Source organism: Anomaloglossus baeobatrachus, chromosome 12 (genome assembly GCF_048569485.1).
Source record: "Anomaloglossus baeobatrachus isolate aAnoBae1 chromosome 12, aAnoBae1.hap1, whole genome shotgun sequence".
Lineage (NCBI taxonomy): Eukaryota > Metazoa > Chordata > Amphibia > Anura > Aromobatidae > Anomaloglossus > Anomaloglossus baeobatrachus.
In genome coordinates this window covers 104,241,567-104,267,177 of record NC_134364.1, presented here as the reverse complement: position 1 = coordinate 104,267,177, position 25,611 = coordinate 104,241,567, and the positions used below count along the sequence as shown (strand labels likewise).

The following is a 25,611-nucleotide window of genomic DNA, read 5'->3' as shown; positions in this document are numbered from 1 at the left end:
AAGACAGGATGCGCAATCCTGCAGACGGGACTAGTTCTGTACGGGATTGTGATACGCTCCCCCAGTATACAGCTGTGGAGGCGCTCTGTGAGTGCTATTTATCCTGACAGCCTCCCTTTTCAAAATAAGCAGGTAAGAGTGTCTTGTGCCTGTATATTGTGTACGCGGCGGTGTCCGGCGGTGGCTGTCAGGTTTTTGCTGGAGGTTGTAATTTCGTAACCAATTTTTAAGATTGAGATCCACACGTTGGAGCCGGCTGATTTGGGAAGATTTACAGTGTTGCTCCGGTGAGAAGTACAATGCTGTTTCTAAGTGTTTTCCGCCCACAGATCCATCGGTGTAATGGCCGTCATTGTGATGACGCTTTACTCATTTGTTCTTTCTTTCTTGATTTTTTGTAGACCACTTAAATACACCTGGCTACGCAAAAACGGCGAGCTGCCAACCACAGCAGTCACCGATCACAATAGCCTGGTATTTCAGAACCTCAACAAAAGTGACAGCGGCACCTACATGTGCCAGGTATTCAACCTCCTGGGTGACTACATAGCGGAATACAACCTGGACGTCAACGGTAAGCGCAGACGAGTTACGATGGCTCGCCCCTCCATGCATGGTTATGTGTTTGCTTCTTATTTCTTTTCTTTTCGTTAGCCATCATGTGCAGTTGATGTCAGAAGATGTCATACACTTCCGAATCAGTAGTTTTAGTCTACCCTGTAATGCCCATGGCCGATGTAGAGGCAGCGAGCGGCATTAGCGGGCCCCCTAAAACACAGAGGGACCCGGGCTTACCCTTTAGTGGGAGAGGCTTAACTAAGCACCCACCTTGAAGTGGGATCCAGGTACCACTTCCAGGGCAGTGACCGGGACTTTGACATCTGACCCCAGGACAGGTGTCAGACTCAGGTATAGATGGGTACAGGCAGGATACGGACAGGAATGGTGGGCATGGCAGGGATGTACAGATATGAGAAGGCAGGTACTGGAGACGGACACAGGGATGACAAGACAGAAGCTCAGGACCTGACAACTAGCTAGGTAGCAGATTGGAACACTGACTGACTAACTAGAGGCGTTGCACAGGCACCTCCCCTAATGGGAGGGTGCCTTAAATATGCTGTGCTTCTCAGCCACAAGCTGAGAGTCATTTCCTGGAAATAGCACGCTGACCCTTTAAGAGGAGGGCTGGTGTGCGCGCGCATCTTTAGTGCACGCTCGGGAACCCTGTGCGGCATGTACATGGCCCTGGAGAGGAAGGAGGCAGTAGCACACATGGATGGCCTGGGGAGGACGCAACCCCAGGTGGCAGTGAGTAAGTTGGCATCTCTGCAGAGAAGCCAGCGTTACAGTACTCCCCCTTTACGCCACCTCCTTTAAGAGGAGGGGCAGTGTGCGAGCATGTCTTAGGTCCACTCCCGGGAACCATGTGCAGCATGTACAGAACCCGGGAGGGAAAGGAGGCAGTAGCACACATGGATGGCTTAGGGAGGACGCAACCCCAGGTGGCGGTTAGTAAGTCAGCGTCTCTACACAGACACCAGTGCTACAGTACCCCACCTTTACGCCACCTCCTGTAATAGGAGGACCAGTGTGCGCACTCGTGTCATAGGTCCACTGTTGGGAACCCTGTGCGGCATGTACAGGTCCAAGGAGGAGAAGAAGGCAGCAGCACACGTAGATGGCTGGGGGAGTGCCGGGGGAGGATGCAACCCGTCCGGGGTGGTGAGTAAGTCAGCTTCTCTGCAGAGATGCCATCGCTACACACCCTCCCATTCTTAGGTCAATTCGTACTGTTTGCAAAGAATGTCAAATATCAGAATGATACTAGAGACAATGATTTATAGCTTTTATCTCTTCCATCACACTCCTAGTGGCTCCGAAGTTTACATGCAGATGGTTAGTATTTGGTAGCCTCACCTTTAGATTGTCATGGGTTTCGGGCAGCCTTGAAATAGCATCTAACAAAAATTTGGAGGAAATTTGGCCATTTCCTTCTGGTGTCAGATTTGCTGGTACATGGTAATATATGGTAGCGTTGCTTTTAGGTAGTCTAATGTGGGTCACACGTTTCGGGCAGCCTTGAAAGAGCTTCTACAAACATTCGCTGGAAACTTGGCCAGTTGCTTCTGATGTCAGATTTGCTGGCACATGGTTAGTATTTGGTATCATTACCTTTAGATTGTCAAACCTGGGTCACGCATCACACTTTGTGTTAATTTTGCACATGAACTTTTGAGCAAAGGTCCAGGGATTATCACTCCATTACCTTCAATTTGTTACCCATAAGCCATTGTGGCACAACTTTGAGAATATGTTTAGGGTCATTTTACATTTGGTAGACCTATTTGAGCCCAAGCTTCCAATCTTTCTGGCTGATGCCATTATATTTTGTGAAGTCCACTAGTCCCTTCTGCCACCACCTTGTTTCACAGTAGGGATGCTTTCAAGCCTCCACCTTGATCATCGTGGCCAAACAGTTCCATATTTGTTTAATCTAGAGGAGCATAATCTTTGTCCTCGTGTGCTGTTGTAATCTATAGCCTGGATTTTTATGACGGTTTTGGAGCCTCTTCCATGTTGACACATTATACTGTTGATACAAATACTTACGTACCAATTTCCTCTAGCATCCTCACAAGGTGATCTGCTCTCGTTCTTTGTTTGATTTATATGTTTTACAACAAAGTATGTTTACTTCTTGGAGACAGAATATATTTTAATCCTGAACAGTATGGAAGCTGCATGCTCCTATGGTGCTTAGTCGATTATTGTCTAGAAGTCAGAACTTGTCCCCTTCCTGAACAGTATGATGGAAGTGTGTTCCCAAGGTTTTTACTATGTTCACCTCCAGGAGACAGAACAATTCTCCATCTTGAATTGTATGGCTGCATGCTTCCTTGGTATTCAGTATATTCATCTTCAAGAGTGATAATACCTTTCCTTCATAAACTGTATGGCAGCTGCCTGTTTCTTTGGTTTTTAGTACGTTCTGATCCAGGAAACATATCTTATTTCCTTCTTGAACCATATGTTGGCTTCATTTTCTTATGATGTTTAGTATGTCCACCTCCTAGAGACATAACTCATTTGCTTCTTGAAGTGTATGGTGGCTCCTTGTTCCTTTGGTTTTTAGTATGTTCTCCTCCAGGAAGAAGAACTCAACTCCTTCTTGAACCGTATGGTGGCTTTGTTCTCTTATGGAGTTTAGAACATCCAACTCTTAGAGACAGAACTCATTTCCTTCTAGAACCGTATGGTGGCTTTGTTCTCTTATGGTATTTAATACATCCATCTCCAAGAGACAGAAGGTGTCTCCAAGGTGTCTCCTTCTTGAACTATAGGATGTGTTTGATATATACATCTCCACAATATTTTTTTTCTGATAGCTTGGCTTATTTGTTTTTATTTTCCTATGATATCAAACAAGTAGACCTTGAAAGTTGGCCTTGAAATATTGCCACATGTACACCTCAAAGTAAATCAAATTGCATCAGTCAATGAGAAGTTTCTAAAGCCATTGTTTTCTGGAATTTTTAAAGCCACTTAAAAGCCCACTCAACTTTGTGTTTGTAAACTTCTGACGTATTGGAATTTCAATATAGTGACTACAGTGGTCTGCCAAAGTAAATTGTCCAATTGCCGTATGACAACAACCTTCATAACGTCATACATGGGGATAATATAACCGATGTCTTAGAATCCATTCCGCCATAGAGAGTCTGTTTGCCATGCTTGTACTGTCAAGAAAACCTCAAAGCTGTTGTTGCTAGTAATGTCTTATTAAATGACCAAAATGGCCAGCTCACCCACTCAGGATAAGAAAACTTCTTTCTCTCAGAGTGTCCCTCTGGAGGTGTAGCAACCTCCACACACAGACTTGTGTGAGACAAACAGTCTCCATTTTAACAAATGTACCACATGCATAGGTGGGAGAATGTGAGCTACCAGACTCACCCATCTCTCCATCTGCTCGTAAAACCTGAACCTGTTGCTCCCTATGAACTCTCTTAGTACTAACTGTACTAGAGCTTACACATAACCTCCTCTGTGATACATATCTCCCATCAACCACATGTCCTGCCACCATCTTACAGCAGCTAGAAGAAATCTGGCAGTGACCATGTTGTATAGTTCAAAGATGGTCCTATGTTCTACTGCCACCATATTCTCATTGATGATTTACTTTGAATTTGAGCACTTTTCTGGTAGGCATGGAGGCCTCCTTGACTTTATAGATATCTGGGTTGACTGGTACCGGTGTAGTTGTTGACACCTGTTTGACTCTTCTATGTTGAAATCTGCGTGTTCAGGGTTACAGTCCTTAACCTCTCACGTGTTTTAGAACATCTCTTTAAACTGATGTGACTTGAAGACGTGTCAGCTTGAAGATCAATTTTCAGTAAGATCTGGCTGACTGTGCATGGGGACCTCCTCACTTTTCCTCAATGTTGGCGGAAATTAGGCTCAAGCATGTTTGATTTTATCATTCCCAAGTCCTTATTTCCAAGGGATGTACATCCCTAGAATAATAAACCTGTAGTTACGGCCAAGCTTAGGAGGGAGAAACGTCTATAGGCCTCAGAATCATTCGGCTGAGATTTACCTCTCAATTAGGGCCAATTTAAGACAGATCATAAATACTGTTATGCCATATCTTAGGTCACACAACGTGGTGAAGGTTTGTGATACCAGCCAGAGATTATTTTAAGGATGTGTGATATGACAAAGATTATTATTTCAAGATACACAACAAGATTCTTCCCAGATCGTGTCACGGGTGACAGATAGTCATGTGGTTCCTGGCCATAGAAGGTCACAGCGTCTGGCTGTGCAGAATGCTCCCTGACCTTCCATTGTTCCTGCTGTCAGTATTCATTGGTATAGGTAGCTTTATTCCTGGATTCATCTCTCCCTCTTTTGGACCCAGCAGGAGCTCACCTTCCATCCAGATGCTGATCACCAGTATTATCTTGGTGCTTATATATCCCCCTTCCTTCCTTGGACTAGTGCTGGTGATATTTTTCAGTTTATTTAAGCTTTGGTTGCAAGCAGGAGGCTTGTACTCCTCTGTGGTTTTGTTGCTGAAAGCTTTGCTGAACTTCTACCTGTGTCATCTGTGGATAAGTAGTTCATGCATTTCTCCCTGTGTGTCCTCCTTGTGTCTTATATGGTGTTTAGTGGGGTTGATTAAAAGCTCATTCCACCCGTTATCTATTTAGGGTCCAGCACTAAGGATACCTAGGGTCTAGTATCTGGCTTGGCGCATAGGTGCAGAACCTATCTAGGGTGTTGAGGAAACCCAGGGTCCAGCAGTAGGTATACCTAGGGTCAGGTATCCGGCCAGCGCATAAGTGCGAAACCTATTTAGGATGGTGAGGGACCCCAGGGGCCAGCAGTAGGTTTGGTTAGGAGTCATTATCTCCCCCCTTCCTAGTTACAAGGTTTCCCTTCCCTTTCGCTATTCGCTTGGTACTTCCTCGTACCTAGCGTGATAGATCAATCGGCCATGACCAACCCTGGTCCTCTGAAGGACTATTCAAGTTCTACAACAGTATTCTTCAACCAGGCTTCTTCATGATTTGGAGAAATGTTATCTTTATTAAAGACCCCTTTGTCACCACAGTAAGGATAGGATTGTTGTGAGGGTCTTCCAAGAGGGGAAACATTTTTTTTTTGAGTGATTTCATCAGTGAAGAGGTTGGGAATGACCATTACTGGAATCTCAGTGCAAATATTTCTACAATATCTCACCAGCTGTCTCCAGTCAATCGAACCCTTATGATTTTAATCAACGATCATCTGTCTAACCTTGCGTTTCTATTCACATCCAACATGAAAAGAGCATTTATACATTTCAGACAAACTAAAGGCGAAACCTCTGCCGTTCCCTCGGGCGCCAACGAGGGGGAGACAAATTAAAATGAGAATACAACAGGACCGGATAAAATCCGTGTAGCGACAGATCCCAGACAATCGCCTAATCCCTGGTTGCTTTCTGCTTCAGAGTCTTATCATAGGTACAAGGTCGGACCTTCTTGGTTATGCAATGCTCTATTCCCAGTCCGTCCTTTATCTCCTGGCCAGCTTCCGCTTTCTATTTATCTCTCCCTCCTCCTCCTCCTCCTCTCTGTGTCCTTCCTCCCATTACTGATTTTCATCAGCTTTGTTCCATTGTCTTAGAAAAACGATTAAGATTCGATACCCCCCCCCACAAAAAAAAATAAGACTCAAGAAATAGATGCTCCTCTCCATTCTCCCCTCCTTCGCGATTCCCGGTTGACAACCAAATCCAAAAAAATCAGCGTTTTGCAAAGTAGATTTTTCCGTCATTTGTATCCTGCACCAAGATGAAGCCAGTTCTAATTTCTCCTGATCCGTTTAATTCTAATGTTGCCTGGTAATTATCATTCTTTCTCATTATCTCTTTTTAAACTAATTATACTGCCATCGTTAGCCAAACAAAGCATCAAAAGATAGGGAGTCTGAATGAGCAATCTCCCTGAATATTCATAAGTTTACAAACAGTCTTATCATACGAGGTTACATAAAGATCAGGAAGGAATATTTCTGCAAAGTGTTGGAGCTCTGATGGAGACATTAAACATCAGCTTATTAAATAATTATTTAATTGCACGTGTTAATTAGCAGCGAATATGTCAAGCTCGCGTTCAATATTTGACTCCAGGAATAGATGGTGATTATCATTTTAATCTGTTCGATAATTTCATGTTGCTATACACAAGCGATGTACAATTTACAAGACCTATTCGGTGGCCGCGATGGCTTCGAATAACTTAAGTCTTGAAAAAAAATTGTATTTTTCTTCTCACATTACAATTAGGACTCACTTAACAGCTATTCTTACACATTAGAGAACAGTTGGCGCAATGGGATCACTTTGACTGGAACGCCCAACTATCTTATCCATATGGGGCCAACCAACTCTTTCCTCTTAGGATTAAAAATGCTTGATTTCGACTCCCAAACCCGATGTCATGTGGTTTCTGGCCATAGAAGGTCACAGTGTTTGGCTGCACAGAATGCTCCCTGCCTTTCCATTCTTCCTGCTGTCAGTATGTATTCATTAGTATAGATAGATTCATCTCTCCCCCTTTTGGACCTAGTAGGAGCTTGACTTCCACCCAGATGCTGATCCGCAGCATTTTATTAGTGCTTAATTACTCCTTTCTTCCTTGGAATGGTGCTGGTGATAATTTTTTCAGTTTATTCAAGCTTGGTTGCAAGCAGGTGGCTTGTACTCCTCTGTGGTATTGTTTCTGAAAACTTTGCTGAACTTCTACCTGTGTCATCTGTAGATAAGTCGTTCACGCATTTCCCCTTGTGTGTCCTCCGTGAGTCTTTTTTAGTGTTTAGTGGGGTTGATGAAGAGCTCATCCCACTCATTCCCTATCCAGGGTCCAGCACTAGGGATACCTAGGATCAGGTATTCACCTTGGCGCATAGGTGCAGAACCTATCTAGGGTGGTGAGGGACCCCAGGGACCAGCAGTAGGTTTGGTCAGGGGTCATCATCTTTTCTATAACTAGACACAGGGTTTCCCTTCCCTTTCACCATCCGCCATACTTGTCATGATCTGTGCCAGGCTCAGGCACCTCTGAGCCATTGCATGTATCTCTCAAATTGATTACAGGTCATGAGAGCCTTATTCCAATCTGCCTTGTCTTGGGGGTCAGGACGCTATATCTTTGTGCTGCTGTTACTGGAACACCGCCAGTAATAGATTCTGCTCTGCAGCACGTGAGTCTGGCTCCCATGAATGTTTCTGTCCTACCATCCAGCTACCGTCCTTACCTGAGCCCTCCCCGTATCGTCTGTTTACCCAGCTCCCCTTGACTTCCCGGTCCAGTCCTGTGACTCTTCTGTTCCTGCATCTCCCTGTACTGTCTGTTCAGCTCCTCCTGACTTCCCAGTTCTGTCCCGTGACTCTCCCATCACTGTAGCTCTTATTTCCCGGCCTTTGACCCTGTTTTGTTGTACCTGACTTCGGCTCTGCTTCTCCCTTTTGACATTGGCGTGACTTCCTGGCTCCCGACCTCTGGCTAGCACCTGACCATTATTTGCTTCTCCCCTGGTTTTGACTTTACACCCTGCTACTGACTCAGCCTGCTGACTATTCTATTGTTTTTGCGCCCTCTAGTGGGTTGTCTGCTAACTGCAACTAGAAACAGCTTCTCCAGTGTTTCTCAGTGCCCTCACTAGTACAGCGTAACAGTACTTCCCCATACCTAGCGTGACACCCGACTCACTTACATAGGAAATATGGTCATCATAGTAGTTGAAATCCCTTATGAACCAAAATGCCAGTAACATTCAGAGCTCTTACTCTAGAAAAATCATTTACAGTTAGGTCCAGAAATATTTGGACAGTGACACAAGTTTTGTTATTTTAGCTGTTTACAAAAACATGTTCAGAAATACAATTCTATATATAATATGGGCTGAAAGTGCACACTCCCAGCTGCAATATGAGAGGTTTCACATCCAAATCAGAGAAAGGGTTTAGGAATCATAGCTCTGTAATGCATAGCCTCCTCTTTTTCAAGGGACCAAAAGTAATTGGACAAGGGACTCTAAGGGCTGCAATTAACTCTGAAGGCGTCTCCCTCATTAACCTGTAATCAATGAAGTAGTTAAAAGGTCTGGGGTTGATTACAGGTGTGTGGTTTTGCATTTGGAAGCTGTTGCTGTGACCAGACAACATGCGGTCTAAGGAACTCTCAATTGAGGTGAAGCAGAACATCCTGAGGCTGAAAAAAAAGAAAAAATCCATCAGAGAGATAGCAGACATGCTTGGAGTAGCAAAATCAACAGTCGGGTACATTCTGAGAAAAAAGGAATTGACTGGTGAGCTTGGGAACTCAAAAAGGCCTGGGCGTCCACGGATGACAACAGTGGTGGATGATCACTTTCTTTGGTGAAGAAGAACCCGTTCACAACATCAACTGAAGTCCAGAACACTCTCAGTGAAGTAGGTGTATCTGTCTCTAAGTCAACAGTAAAGAGAAGACTCCATGAAAGTAAATACAAAGGGTTCACATCTAGATGCAAACCATTCATCAATTCCAAAAATAGACAGGCCAGAGTTAAATTTGCTGAAAAACACCTCATGAAGCCAGCTCAGTTCTGGAAAAGTATTCTATGGACAGATGAGACAAAGATCAACCTGTACCAGAATGATGGGAAGAAAAAAGTTTGGAGAAGAAAGGGAACGGCACATGATCCAAGGCACACCACATCCTCTGTAAAACATGGTGGAGGCAACGTGATGGCATGGGCATGCATGGCTTTCAATGGCACTGGGTCACTTGTGTTTATTGATGACATAACAGCAGACAAGAGTAGCCGGATGAATTCTGAAGTGTACCGGGATATACTTTCAGCCCAGATTCAGCCAAATGCCGCAAAGTTGATCGGACGGCGCTTCATAGTACAGATGGACAATGACCCCAAGCATACAGCCAAAGCTACCCAGGAGTTCATGAGTGCAAAAAAGTGGAACATTCTGCAATGGCCAAGTCAATCACCAGATCTTAACCCAATTGAGCATGCATTTCACTTGCTCAAATCCAGACTTAAGACGGAAAGACCCACAAACAAGCAAGACCTGAAGGCTGCGGCTGTAAAGGCCTGGCAAAGCATTAAGAAGGAGGAAACCCAGCGTTTGGTGATGTCCATGGGTTCCAGACTTAAGGCAGTGATTGCCTCCAAAGGATTCGCAACAAAATATTGAAAATTAAAATATTTTGTTTGGGTTTGGTTTATTTGTCCAATTACTTTTGACCTTCTAAAATGTGGAGTGTTTGTAAAGAAATGTGTACAATTCCTACAATTTCTATCAGATATTTTTGTTCAAACCTTCAAATTAAACGTTACAATCTGCACTTGAATTCTGTTGTAGAGGTTTCATTTCAAATCCAATGTGGTGGCATGCAGAGCCCAACTCGAGAAAATTGTGTCACTGTCCAAATATTTCTGGACCTAACTGTATGACCATAGATTGAGATGATTGATTATACCAAAAATTCTTCCACCATCTGTGGAAGGCTAATAGTTCCTAAAGGGTCTTCCATGGACAGACTTTTTTCTAGTTACTCCAAGGGACTAAGGCCTTTATCATTCAACTCCTGTAAAGGGATTTGGATTTATACAAGCCACTCCTGATTATGACAACGAGGCTTTCTGGTGCCGGTGGAGCTGGCTGACACAGCATTGTCTGAAAATCCAGGCAAGAACTAGGAGATAAAAGAAAGGACAAAATCAAAAGGCCATGTAGTAGTCAACAACACAGATCGAGGTGAAGGACAGTTATAAACAGGTTAAGTCAGAGCTGCAAATCAGGAGTGAACCTGAGTAGGTGTAACCTATAACTGGCAACTGGAAGCAGAGAGCTAGAGGATTAAATAGTGAGCAGCCCTGCCCAAGGAGATAATGAGATAACAGAGTTGAGGCGCTAACTCACTCCTTGGCTGAACAACACTACAAATCCTAGAATACTAAACAGAAGAACTCCAGTGTCACACTGCATTTCTTGCAGTGAAGGTGCAGTGCCACCTCATGAGAGGAGCAGAAGTGGAAGGAGCAAGCACAGACATGGATGTTACAGTTTCAGTCAGATGGCGAGTGAAGGGATCAATAATTTCAAAAAATACTTTATGCATCTGTGCAGCGCCGGCGTCCCTGCATTGATGCCGACTTACTTCCTGCTGGCCAGATTGCTTCCTCCCCCGCTGCTCTGCAGCTGTCCACGTGTGGTCCTGCTTCCTCCTCGTCCTTGGGCCTGTGCATGCAGCTCAGGTCTCCAGAAAGTGTGCTTAGGGCATGTGTGCGTGCATCGGCCCTTCTATTGAAGGGCTGGCGCGCTATGGCTCTATGTATTTAAGGCACCCTCCCGTTAGGGGAGGTGCCTGCACAACATCCTTAGTTAATTTGGCTACCAGTCTGCTAGTTAGTTCTCCAGTCCCGTTATCCCTGTGTCAGTCACGTGTACCTGCCTTCCCAGCCCTATCTGTTACTGCCATGTCCACCCGCCTGTCTCAGCCAACCCGCTTGTACCTGCCTGCACCTGTGTGTTTACCTGAGTCCGTCTTCTGTCCCTGGGGTCAACTGCCACAGTCCCAGTCACTGCCCCGGGAATGGTACCAGGCATCTGCCTTGTGGAGGATGCTTAGTTAAGTTCCTCCCACTAAAGGGTATCCTGGGTCCCCCCCTGGTCCAGTGGGTCCACTAACTCCGCTCACTGCCCCTACTTTAGTCACAAGCGTTACAATCTGTCCTAGGCCCTCACCTGATTCTTTACTCCACCTCCACAACAATTCATTTTTCCGGTCCACTGTTTGGTACAACGCACATCATTGACATGTGTCTTCATGTGACTCTGTGGACATCAGCATCAGATAAACTTTAGACCTAAGTGGAGCACATGGGAGTTGAATGGTGACGGAGGCGGCATAAGGTGTCCCGGAAGGGTCTATGTCCCCAAATGTTTTAAATTTGCTACAATCAAAACATTTTGGCAAAAGTCGTAACCAATTTGGTTTGTTCCGATTCGACTTGCTCAACTCTACCCATAGATTCTCCATGTAAGTGGTTAACAAAGTGCCAACTCACCCACTCCCTGTGTTACATTCTTATCCCTAAGAGGACCGCATATGTCCTGAAGTGAAGCCCGGCCACAACGTCGTATGGCTGCACACAGGGAACAATAGACTGCTGAGAGCTGTGTGGCAAATGGAGATAAGCTAGTGAGTGTCCCTATAAACCATATTAAACAAAATTACAAAAAAAAAGAAGCATAATGGCAAAAAAAATTACAAGCATTACGAGGAAATAATAAGATTGCCCGAGTTTAGCAATATATCACAAGTCTTCATCTAATTGTGTTTTTGTCGAAAAAAAATACAGCAGTGGCATGAATCCCTTTCGCACAAGATGTAGCACAGGAGTCTGCTCACCACCGCGCGCTCACATATTGTCATTTGTTTATCAATGCTCGTAAAGATAAATCCATTTTTACATCTAAAGCACTAAGTGCCGTGGAAATTTATATGTTTTAATACTTTTTGGAGAATTGCAGAACAACTGTAGGAAATAACACATCGAAAAAACCTAAAATCCGATAGGATGGCTAATAAATACTTATGTGTAGGGGGAAAAGTTTTTTGTGCAAAGTCATGGGCATCGCGGGTTGTTTGACGTGAGCTAAAATGATGACCAAAAAGAAAACTCATGCTAAGACATGTCAGAATAAGATGTCATCGGTGGAATTCTGTGTCTTGTGAACCCTTTCTTGGTGGTCATCCAAGATATTAGCTCCTTCTTCTCTACATCTTCAGGAAGTCTCATAGCAATAAAAGATTTCCAGAGACAGACCTGGAAATCAGAAGATCTGAGAGTCAAAAGAAAAAGTTGAAAAGGAACTCAAAGAAGATCCGGCAAATGCTGGAAGTCTAAGCCAACAATGATCCCTACTTGGTGGGCCAATCGATCCCTTCATACTACCGATTGGTAGAGTCAAGAGACACAAATCTCCGATAACAAGATGTTTCCTTTTGTGAGACATTAGGTAAAAAGTCTCTGGCATGTAGATATTCTTGGATTTGCCCATTTCTGCGAGTATATAAAACCTTACTATAGAAAAAGCATATCGAAGAACTTAGTTCAACCATCTTTCCAAGGCGTCAACTAAAATTCTGGTACAGTGATCTGGTCATCTACTGGTTTTCCCATTGTGCCGTGAATAAATCCACAAAACAATATCTTACTAAGTTCGTAGGAAGGAAGCTACTGAAGACTGGTTCAACGTGTTCAGAAGAAGGAGGAGAGTAGGGAGAAGATGTCTCACAAAACGGTGTGAGACAAAACAGTTGTTGGAACTGATAATCGTGGATGGTATTTATTGGAGTGCGGGACTAGTATTGATGATTTAGGGAAGGGGAACAACCAAGGGGTTTCTTACATTTATGCGCATACCTACACAAGAACCAAGAGTAGAATCTTTCAGAAGGTGAACCTCCTCCTCTTTACCTGTGAATATAGCGATCTTCAGATTGTGATACTGGCCACTACTTATGGGGAGTGGGGACAGGAGCATAGTCAGGAAAGCCAGGATCTGTTAACAGGAGGACACGTATAAGCGCAAGGAGAAAACAGAGGCGTAGTCAGGGCAATATCCGAGATTCAGATGTCCAGGACAGCATATAATAAGTTGAGGGGGAAAGCAGAGACGTGGCCAGGTAACGGTTCGAGGTCAAACACGCAGGAGATCACGGAAGTGTGCAGATTGGAGTCAAATAACGGTCTGGGGTCAGAGAAAAAAGATCAGAACAGAGACACACACCAACAGCACAACTGCAGAACCAGAAAATACAACTGGTGATGTCCTGGGTGAGCATGCTCAGTAGAGAAGCGTGAGCAATTACCAGGAAGGTGGAACACCTGAGTAATCACCCCCAACATGGAATCCAGTGCTAGTAACACAGGAAAGTGCAGCAGAGCATCTCCAAAGAAAAGATGCTCTGCACAGAGGAATCGTGACACAGACATAGCTCTTTGGCTCAATGGTATACCTTCAGCCTTTAAGAATTTATGGGACGACTTGGGATGCTCAGTTTAAGAGCATTGTACTGGTAATGATTGAAAAGAAAATTCTATCAGTTACCATCTCAGGTTCCTTGGAAAAAATGTCTTAGGGGTACACATGTTTACTTAGATTGAATTTACGTAAGCTCAAGGGAAAAATTGGCAACAGTATTCCAGTAATGTAACATGTGCCACCAGGATACCACGAGAAGATACTACAATAAGTTGGAAAATACCATCTGGTGATTTTGATATAAAACTCTAGTTACTATATTGGTTCTTTGCCAAAATTTGGTCCACCAGCGAAAGAGTTGCACGAACCTCTTAACCTAGGACATACACGTAATATTATGATCAACTAAAATGGGACTGTTGCATTGCCATAAAACGGATCCAACCAGCAACATGCCAAATTAGGACATTCATCGTAAAGAGTGGCTATCGATTGGCTCTATGTCATCTATAATGCATGTTATCTTAGATGCCCATGGCTGAAAAATTCCAAACTGTGAGATCACATTTTCGACTCATAGAAGTTTGTCGTCTACTATCACATAGGAAAGTTCTTGTGCAATTTCTTTATCTGATCATCAGCCAAAAAGTCTAAATGGCCAATTTTAGTCAACGTTTGTCATAAATTTATCAATAGCTTTAGCTAATAGGAAGTAGTGAGTAGTCAACATTACTTACTAGTTAGATTAACTTGTCCTTTAAAGGGAGATTATCTGCACAAAATGACTGTCATGTTAGGTATGAGGACGTACCAAGCGAGTGGTGAAAGGTAAGAAGGGAAGGGGGAGATGGTGACCCCTGACCAAACCTACTGCTGGTCCCTGGAGTCCCTCACCACCATAGATAGGTTCTGCACCTATGCCCTGAGCCGGATACCTGACCCTAGGTATCTCTAGTGCTGGGCCCTACATATGGAACGGGTGGGCTGAGCTCTTCTTCATCAACCCCACTAAAACTGAAGGAAGACACAACGAGGACAAATGCGGGGAAAATGCATACACTACTTATCCACAGATTACTCAGCAAAGCTTCAGCAACAATACTACAAATGAGTGAAAGCCACCTGCTTGCAGGCAGAGCTTGAATGAACTGAATGATATCACTTGCACAAGTCCAGGAAAGACAAGAGCATTTAAGCACAAGGGGAATATTGATAATCAACAACTGGACAGAAGCTTAACTCCCCTCAGTCCTAAAGGGGAATAGATGATAATCCAGCGGGAAAGCTGTCAGACTGACAGAAAGTCAGGGAGCATTTTGCACAGCCAAACGCTGTGACCTTCTACTACCAGAAACCACTCTCTTTCACTCGTAACACACCTGTGACAATGACAAACCAAGCTAAAAATGCTTGGTGCACTCTCGGTGTGGCCAAAACATTTTGTTCACCTTTTCACCTACTAGTTTTGCATCAATTTTTGATCTTTTCTTTCTTAATATACCATTCTGGCTTTCCAGAAACCAGAGAAGAGCAGAGATAGATTGGGAGGATCCCCTGAACTGTCTGGCCATTCTACCTTGTGCTTGGTTTGAACAATCATTTTTGGCTGACAGTCTCTCGTTCAATTGTATCCAAAAGTTAATGTGTCCAAGCTACTGTAGCGCCAGCGTCCCTGGAGAGACGCCGACTTACTCACCGCCCCGGCTGGGTCGCGGCCTCTCCCGCACTCCTTCAGCCATCCCCCCCAGGCTCCCCAGGAATGCGATTAGGGTGCGCCCCCACCACTGGCCCTTCTTTTAAAGGGCCGGCGCTCCATTTCACGGAAATGACTCTCAGCCTATAGCTGAGAGGCACTGTGTATTTAAGGCACCCTCCCATTAGGGGAGGTGCCTGTGAAACATTCCCAGTTAGTCAGTGTTCTGTCAGTTTAGCTAGTTGTCAGGTCACAATACACTGTGTCAGTCACCTGTATCTGAGTCTGCCTTCCCATATCTCTCTGTCCCTGCCATGCCCACTAGACCTGTCTGTACCCTCCTGCTTGTCTGCCCCAGCTATCTCGCCTGTACCTGCTTCCATCTGTGTCCATACCCAAGTCAGTCTCCTATCCTGGGGGTCAGCTGCTATAGTGCTGGTAACTGCCCTGGGAGTGGTACCTGGTGTCTGTCTCACAGTTGGCTCTTAGTTAAACCCCCTCGCACTAAAAGGTAAGCCCATATCCCCCTGTCGTCTAGTGAGTCCACTAATCCAGCTCGCTGACCCTACATCGGCCACAAGCGTTATAGCTACTTTCCAAGAAATTCAGTAGTTTATGAATATTGAACAAATGTATATAGGGAGTAAAGCAAACTGGGTGCTGTAAAGGTGCCATATAGATATATCGGTATGGACATACTATGACAAACCAGAGCTTTAAAGATTACTGTAATTAAACGTACAAATTTAGTGATCAGTAAAGCTAACTATAAAGACCATAGACATGGTGGTTAATGTGGCTTGTAATTGGGTAATATAACAAATTATTTCTAATTAACTTCCATTTTTCATTCCCCTCCTTGTAACGGGTCTGAGATGTCATGAACTAACACCATCTTTAATCAAACACATACGCACCCGCCACTAAATTTCCAGCCCAAATCTCCAACCGATATAATGCGAATCACTACTTTCCCGTTGTGTTTTGGCTTGATAAAGGAACCCATTTGGGTTATCAAACCAAAACAAAAATCCCATTAGATCAGACCCAGGCTCCTCCATCCTATCTCCCTGATTCTTCTAATTACAAACAGCGCTGCGATCATCACACGGACCTAATCAATTTCCTCCGGCTCAGTTTCCCGTTTCGCTGCTAATCAAGAGAATAAAACCTCTTTTCTTTGAATACGTTTGTGTATTAAACAGCAAGAAGTTGGCATCGATTAATAGCACTTCCCTGCGTCTGCTTTCAGAATTTAATTTGTCCAACAATTGTTTAATTTAAAGAGTTATTTCTGCCCCCTCCAGAAAATCAATGCCAGAAATGTAAGGGAGGGCGCCATCGGAAAATGGCTTTTTAATGTGAAAGGATCGTGTTGGTTATTATGCTAGAATTTATAGCGACACTGATTTAACCCTCCACAGTGAAGCAACCATTAACATAGCATGTGGTACGCGGGGCTGCCATTCTTCAATATTTAAGAATTATCCTAATTTTCTAGTTTCACTTGAGACCAAATTCTAACACTATGAAAGGAATAGAATTTTAGGTTCTACAGTAGCATACATGGAGCTAAGTCGCCTTACAGGACACAACCTTTGTGCAAAAGTGGCTTTGTTTCCCGAAAATAAAAATTTATTGAAAAGGGGGAGACCTGTTCTGTAAGGAGCTACTTTCAGGCGGCTATGACCAGCCAGAAAGCTTCTCTGCAGTGATTGGAAATGTAGAATTACATGGCGGCTATTCAGATGAGCAGAACTTTTGTAAGGGTCATTGAGAGTGATCCTTAGTGAAGGAACCTCCCCCTGAGTAGGGGAGCCTCCCATCGACTAGAGCAGTGTCCCACCAAATAGAGGAGTCTCCCACCAAGTAGAGGCGCTACCCCCAAAGTAGGGAACCTTCCCCGAGAAGGGGAGCCTTCCTCAATTAGAGACGCTTGTCCTTGAGAAGAGAATCCTCTCACTAAATAGAGGCTTCTTCCCTTACGTAGAGGAGCCTCACCCTGAGTAGATGAGCCTCCCACCGAGTATATGAGCCTCCCGCCGAGTAGAGGAGTCTCCCACCGAGTAGAGGAGTCTCCCACCAAGTAGAGGAGTCTCCCACCGAGTAGAGGAACCTTCCCCCAATTAGAGTAGCCTCCTCTTAAGTAGATGAGCCCCCCAGTAGAAGAGTTACCCACCAAGTAGAGGAGCCTCACCTTTAGAAGAGAAGCCTCCCACAAAGTAGAGAAGCCACCCCCAAGGTAGGGAACTTTCCCCGAGAAGAGGAGCCTTCCCTGAATAGAGGAGCCTCTCCTTGAGAAGAGGATCCTCCCACTAAGTAGAGGATCTTTCCCTTAAGTAGAGTAGCTTCCCCCTGAGTAGATGCGCCTCCCACGAGTAGAGGAGTCTCCCACCAAGTTGAGGAGTCTCCAATCGAGTAGAGGAACTTCCCCCCAATTCGAGGAGCCTCCTCTTAAGTAGATGAGCCCCCCAGCAGAAGAGTTACCCATCAAGTAAAGGAGCCTCCCACTTAGAAGAGAAGCCTCCCAACAAGTAGAGGGGCCTCCACCAAGGTAGCAAACTTTCCCCTGAAAAGAGGAGTCTTCCCCCAAGAAGAGGAATCTCCCACCAAGTAGATGAGCCTCCCATCAAATAGAAGGACTTATTCCAAGTAGAAAACCCTCCAACCATGTAGAGGGGCAGTTTAAGACATCAAGATGCAAAAAAATTGTTGACGTGATGACAATATCTGATGGTATTCCTTGTTAGCTTATTGAATGTCCACGTCCTAATAAAAAGTGCCATATTATGCTGATTTCAGGGTCACCCAATGGGTTATCATTTCTGTTTTAATTTAATAAAGAAGTTGCTCAAACTGAATGCTGTGTTGTTTGGTTTCAAGGTGGCTATTCCTATAATGACAACATAGGAGAAGCTGTCGCTAGATCAATAGTGGCCAGTTTTGCCCCTTATTTTATTCCCATCGATCCCCAGAGTATTCTGGTTTCTCTTTTGTTTTTAAATCCACCATACAGTTCCAGAGATATGGGCCTTTTAACATAGTTCCAAAGTTCTATAGTGCTAATTTCTCTTTACCAAGAGGCCACGGCTCCCAGGATCCCCTGGGCCATGTCTTTAGGCTGCTCTGCACAAATACCCTGTTAGCATCGCCCTTTTGCAGAAGACCATAAAAATCTGCACTAGATAAAGCTGAAACCACATGGTAGATTATAAAAAAAATTAATATTTACCAGGGGATCAGCAGGAAAAATATTAAGAGCAAAATTGGTCCCTTTTGACCTGGTGACTGGTCCTCTTTAAACTTAACATTAAAGACACTGGACGCCCAAAATCATTTTACAAGATCTGGGTCCTGTCTTGTATCTAAGGATTGAGATGTCTATAAGAATCCTATCGTAGAGGACCATGTAGAGGTTAGGTTGAGAAATGCAGAGATGGTATTAGAAGTTAATGTTACCATTTCCGAACATCATTGGCCAAGCAATTGCCCGATTTCTTCGCCAAAGTCCTATATGAGAAGATGTGGAAAATTATATTATAAGAAGTTCTTTTAATGCACATCCTCTTAAAACCTATGATTGCCGATGGAGTCTAGAGGTCTAAAGTTTGAAAAATGTCTGCCAAATCTGGTAGGCCATCTAATGTGTATGGTAGTGTCGTGCCTCTCCACCGTTGATGGTAGATGTTAAGGAAAGAAGGGTTAGATGTGTTGTATTTTAAGAAGCCCAATCCTTGTGTTTCTGAGTGTAATAAATCATTGACAGAAGTGTCTGTCAGGCACTTAAGACCGCTTTACACACTGCGACATCGCTAGCGATCGCACCCGACCCCCTTCGTGCGTGCGTCACGGGCAAATCGCTGCCCGTGGCGAACAATATCGGTAGTACGCGTCACACGCACATACCTTCTTAACGACGTCGCTGTGGCCGCCGAACAAGCGCTTGTTTAAAGGGGAGGTTCGTGCGTCATCACAGCGACGTCACACAGCGTGCCACCAATAGAAGCGGAGGGGCGGAGAGCAGCCGTATTAACGTCACTCCCACCTCGTTGCCGGAGGACGCAGGAACGCTGTTCGTCGTTCCCGGGGTGTCACACGTAGCGATGTGTGCTGCCTCAGGAACGACTAACAACCTGCATCCCAAAAGATCAACGATTTTTTGGAAAGGAACGACGTGTCAACAATCAACGATTTTTCCCTTATTTCGGATCGTTAGCGGTCACTCGTAGGTGTCACATCCAACGACGTCGCTAAAGATGCTGGATGTGCGTCACGAATTCCGTGACCCCAGAAATATCTCGTTAGTAATGTCATTGCGTTTAACGGGGCCTTTAAGGTATGTGCGCACGTTGCAGGTTCATGTTGTCACTCAGAAACGCACTTTCTGGCTGAAAAACGCACCTTGTGTCAGAAAACTCATCAAAACAATGTATGTGAGGTTTTTTGCTCGTTTTCTTGTTTTATGGACATTTGTTTGCTCATTTTTGACCCATGCGTTTTTTTTAGTAAATAGTGATGGGCGGACTCAGAGGCTCTGGACCGGAATTGATCTGGCTGGATGCTGGTCCCCATATAAGTCTATGGGGACCAGAATCTGGCACTTACAAATGGTGATAGAAGGGATAGGGGGATTGAAGCAACTGCGTTATACTTACCGAGTCTCCGGTACAGTGGTAACTACCGTACTCTCACAGCCTCTCATTCTACCTCCGGGGCTGCTCATTAGCCTCATGCATATTCACTGCTTCCCCTGCTCACCGGCATTTGTGATAGGTAAAATCACAGATGCTATGTGCATCTATATCATATGTAAAAATAAATACTGCCTGAAGTAACAGTCTGGGGTCTTGTTCTATGGCTCCTGACTAACACTTTAGATGTATCAGAGTCAGGATCATTGTGGCACCTCGTATGGATTACATCAGACCTTAAGGGGTATTTTGGGGATTTATAATGGGGTGAAAAGGGGTGCTATTTTGTCTTGCATTGCAAATAAAGGATTTTTTCAGTGTTTGTGTTTATTTTTTTTCACTTACAGATTCGTAATGGGGCGTCTTATAGACGCCTCCCATTACTAATCTAGGGCTTAGTTGCAGCTGTGAGCTGCCATTAATCCCGTATTATGCCGATAGTCACTGCACCAGGGCAGTCGGGAAGAGCAAGGTAAATTTCCAGAATTGTTGCATCTAATGGATGCGTCAATCCTGGGCGGCTGCAGACTGCTATTTTTAGGCTGGGGGGCCCAATAACCATGCATCAGCTAACAAGATTTTTAAATTACTTATAAGGCCAACATACATTTAAGCCAAAAATGGTTGTTATTCATTAGTAAAAGAAAAGCAAAAACGCATCTCATACTTCATCTGATGTGTTATATTTTTTCAGCTTATGATGTTTATCATTGACGGAAAAAAATCTACCAAACTTCGCTTTGAATGTTCATCATTTGGGCATTTTTTGAAGCAATCAATCAGCAATCAAAACAGCAGGCGATAGTTTATTATGGTCCAAATTGGCAATTTTGGCCACCTTTTATATGATTTTTTAGAATCGGAATTGTCCTTGAGCAAGATACCTTCCCATGGAGGAGATAAAACGAGTGCACAATTTTACTCAATAGTTATCATCTCCAAACATGGTTTTCCATGGAGTCTTTGATTTATCACGCCAAGGATGAGATCTTGTATGACAAGATCTAGAATTCTGCGGTTAATCCAAAGTTCTTAACAAACATCGAGTATTTTTTTTTTTATTACTTCATGCTAGGAAAATATTCTTCCAAAACCCATATGGTGCCAACGGTATCTTAATGTCCGAGGATCCAGATGTGTCCAGGCAAGATGCCTTCCCGTGGAGGCCTAACTAAATGTATACTCATCAGATAAAATGAGAGCGCAGTTATCCCTCGACAGTAAGGGTATCATGCTGTTTAGTACTTTACATTATCTTAATCCAGTCATTGCATTTTCCAAGGCAACGCTCTGTGGGTAACCAGAAATAGGCAAGAACCTCTTTCTTTCCTCGCGGAATGATTCAATTCATGATTATTAACCATATTTCAGATAGGAACGGCGCAGTGTGTCCTTAAACATCGAATCGCGTCCCTCTTCCGCTTTTCCTCGCAGCAGTTTAACAATGGCCCATATTTACTCAGCAAATTCCGTAAACTTCACAGCTTCCATGTGAAACATTCACGAATCTTATCAGCTTTTCTGGCTTCCTACAGAGTACAAATACATGGATTACGTGGGTGGGAAATATATTTTCATCTATTTATAACCACCGACCTGAAAAATGTGAATTTTTGCTTATAAAGAAGCCACACATCTCGTTGATTTTCCCCATTCAAGAATAGGTGGAAGACTTGTATTGTTAACTCCTTTGACGCTAGAGAGACTCGTCAGTGCCAAACCCATTGTCAGGCTTCCGTCTTGTTTGTCAACTACAGGGAGAAGCGCAGATCAAAAAGAAATTAGAATCTAGAATGAAATGTGCCGCGCCGTGTATATCTGCCTCACAGAGGCTTTGAAGCTTTCGTCAGGGTCTAGAACAAAGTCTTAAAATTATGGCTTTGTCTCTGTCATCACAATAACAACCCATATTCCGAGAAGAACATGAGGTTGGACATTTTGTTTGAGTGGTTCAAGAGGTCCAATTTTTGCCAAGATTTTTGTTTTCTATTCTTTGTTTGTGTTAACCACCATGCATGGCTGTCCGTAGGAATGTATTATTATAAAACATCTTATAATAATGATATCACTATAAAATGTCTGTTCGTACAGATATGCTTTTCTATGTCTGGCTGATTATTTTATAGTGTGTAAGCCATCGTCCGCCATGTAAATGCATGCAAATCAGAGTTGTCCAAGGTGAACGTTGCTTGAAGTCTGGTGACGACTTCCACCAGGGACGTGTTCAGTTTGCTTTTACTAATGGCTGCGACCAATGTATTGTCTTGCTGCTTGTCATTTTATCGTCTCTCATTTTTCCCTCCCGATGCGTTCTCCATTTTGTAACCTCCATTATCTTGCCTGCTGTCTGACGTCAACCACACTGACCTCCCATCCCACCGCAGAATCCCAGACATTTTATCAAGGTATCCATTATTTCTTAGGTGCCCTTGTCTTCACTCTAAGCTTATGCATGAATTCTGAATGTTCTCTTCCATAGCCAAGGTATTTTACTGGTTTGTTTCCATTAAATCACCTGAAACTGGAATATTTTGGGGGCTGACTTCCGTTTTAACCCTAATATCCCACTTTCACTCATTGGCACCAATTGGTAAGCTCAAATATGAGGATGTGTTTTTGGGCCTCAAAACGTTCCACCTTAGTTGACCCTAGTTGTCTAAGACGTGGTGGGGGAACAGTATGGTAAATACTAGTTAATAATTTTTATCCCCCCAATTCCCTTCAAGTTACTAGTAACATATGGACAATTCAGGTAGTTGGAGAGTAACTTGAGAGTATGAGGATCCCAATGTATATTGGCACCGATTGATATAGTAAACCCAAATATGAGGACGTCTTATTGGTCTTCAAATGGTTCCCCTTAGTTGACCCATTGCCTGTCTAGGAAGTGGTGGGGGAAAAGGATGGTCAACTGTAGTTTGTTTTCCAATACTAATTAATAATTTTTGCCCCCCAAAATCCCTTCATGTTACTAGTAACATATGGACAATTCAGGTAGCTGGAGAGTAACTTGAGAGTATGAGGATCCCAATGTATATTGGCACCGATTGATATAGTAAACCCAAATATGAGGACGTCTTATTGGTCTTCAAATGGTTCCCCTTAGTTGACCCATTGCCTGTCTAGGAAGTGGTGGGGGAAAAGGATGGTCAACTGTAGTTTGTTTTCCAATACTAATTAATAATTTTTGCCCCCCAAAATCCCTTCATGTTACTAGTAACATATGGACAATTCAGGTAGCTGGAGAGTAACTTGAGAGTATGAGTAGCCCAACGTATATTGGTACCGATTGCTATACTAAGCTCAAATGTGAGGACGTCTTATTGGTCTTCAAACGGTTCCTCCGTAGTTGACTCATTGCCTGTATAGGAAACGGCAGGTGAACAATATGGTCAATATTAGTTAATAATTTTTACCCCCCCAAATTCTCCTAATGTTACTAGTAACATATGGACAATTCCGGTAGTTGGAGAGTAACTTGAGAGTATGAGGATCCCAACATATATTAGCAGCGATTGATATAGTAAGCCCAAATGTGAGGAAGTCTTATTGGTCTTCAAACGGTTCCTCCCTAGTTGACCCATTGTCTAGCTAGGAAGTGGTGGAGGAAAAGGATGGTCAACTGTAGTTTGTTTTCCAATACTAATTAATAATTTTTACCCCCCCCTCCCCAAATTCCCTTCATGTTACTAGTAACATATGGACAATTCAGGTAGCTGGAGAGTAACTTGAGAGTATGAGTAGCCCAACATATATTGGCACCGATTGATATACTAAGCTCAAATGTGAGGACGTCTTATTGGTCTTCAAACGGTTCCTCCCTAGTTGACTCATTGCCTGTCTAGGAAACGGCAGGTGAACAATATGGTCAATATTAGTTAATCCAAATTCTCCTAATGTTACTAGTTACATATGGACAATTCAGGTAGCTGGAGAGTAACTTGAGAGTATAAGTAGCCCAACGTATATTGGCACCGATTGATTTAGTAAGCTCAAATATGAGGACGTCTTATTGGTCTTCAAACGGATCCTCCTTGATTGACCCATTGCCTGTCTAGGAAGTGGCAGGTGAACAATATGGTCAATATTAGTTAATAATTTTTACCCCCCCCCCCCCCCAAATTCCCTTACTGTTACTAGTAACATATGGATAATTCAGGTAGCTGGAGAGTAACTTGAGCATAAGAGGACCCCAACGTATATATTCCTATATACTATATTTTAGTTTTTAGCATATAGATTAAAGATAATATATTAGTAAGGTCAGCCCTCTCTTTGAAGGCTAATTCCATGGACACCTTGATATCTTTTATCTGTTGCTGCATTCTCGAGAAATCAGCAATTTAATTCATATGCAAATGATGGGTAAAGTGCTCTCAGTGTGACAAAGCACTTCTCAATCCCCACCCCCTAGAGGCTGTTTCCCGGCCCAATAACACACTGTTTGCAAAGTCCTGGCTTGGACATGACAAGCCCTCAAAGTGGTAAAATATTAACAGTCTATAGAGAACACTTCAGCTTACTGGTATGCATTTCTCTGTGTTGCATGAATTCCCTATTGTTTCTACTCTGCTGCACCTTATATTGTGCTTTTCTTAAGCTTTATTGCAACTTTTTTATACCTTTTATGTTTCTTCTGACTTTACTGCTCATTTCTTTACAATATTTCAAAATGTTAACATCTACTTTTCATTTTATTTTCTCCTCCCTTCGCCCTCCAATTGTGCCTTCTTTCTTCTGTTGCCATCCTTTGTGAACCCCTTGATTATCTTCTTACCCTGGCTTCCAGCAGACCCCAGTCCCATTCCCTCCCAGTCAAGCATTGACCACGCAGTGATTGGAGGAGTGGTAGCGGTTATCGCCTTCCTGCTTTTCTGTCTGCTTATTGTCTTGGGACGCTACCTGATCAGACACAAAGGTAAGGTCCACCTTAGAGGTTCTACAACCTTATTACATGATAGTCACTTTATATGTTTTATATAACTCAAAGGTGAGGGGAGAAAAGAAAACCGGAATAGCAAAAAATACTACATATTTTGAGGTTCTCATTTTTTAACACTAGAAGTCTAAGAAATTTCGAGCTCCCCCCTGAAGTCCCGAAAGAGGGTCAAATGACCCTTAGTCTAAACTGAATAGAACTAACTAGAAACTAAATGGCTAAACTCAATGGAAAACAACAACCTCCTGTGGTGCGACAGTAATGGCCTTAATTACAGAATAAAAGTCGGTGATTATAGGATGTTAGCTAAAATCCTTCAGGTCATTCGACCCGTCTTTGGGTTCCAAAGGTAAAAATGTTAAATGACCCCTCTCTGGGACTTCTAGTGTTAAAGCAGTAAACTGTTGTGAGAAACCCCCAAAATAGACATCCTATTTTTTTTCTTCAAGGTCTTCAACTTCTTAAACACCTTTCTAGCATGGTCCATGCTCAAGATTATTTAGCCTTCTAGTGAAGTTCAGGATGTTTAGTCTGTAGGTGAGGTAGATAAAGGTGCCTTCTAGAAGTCACCTTCTTCAGGATTATTTCTCCAAGATGTTAGATTTCTAAGAAGCTGACTTAACCCTTCCAATAATTATGGAAGAAGTAAAGTCTAGACTCTTCTAGTTTGTTGTTGAAGAGCCCCTTGAAAGCAGGAAGCTCCTAGTTGCTGATGCAAACGTTATTCAAAGGT

The 25,611-nt window shown here is 43.5% G+C and overlaps 1 protein-coding gene across 8 annotated transcripts in view; it reads left to right on the top strand.

Annotated features, from left to right (window-relative positions):
* CADM3 (cell adhesion molecule 3) overlaps positions 1 to 25,611 on the top strand; it is a 379,565-nt gene that overhangs the window by 349,640 nt on the left and 4,314 nt on the right. For 3 of the 8 annotated variants that reach the window (XM_075330340.1, XM_075330339.1, XM_075330344.1), the window contains 3 exons: positions 402 to 574; positions 22,324 to 22,344; positions 24,729 to 24,857. In XM_075330340.1, coding sequence (XP_075186455.1) covers positions 402 to 574; positions 22,324 to 22,344; positions 24,729 to 24,857 — 323 coding nt within the window. The remainder of the gene's footprint in view (positions 1 to 401; positions 575 to 22,323; positions 22,345 to 24,728; positions 24,858 to 25,611) is intronic. The other 5 variants (XM_075330341.1, XM_075330345.1, XM_075330342.1 and 2 more) reach the window with 4 other exon arrangements.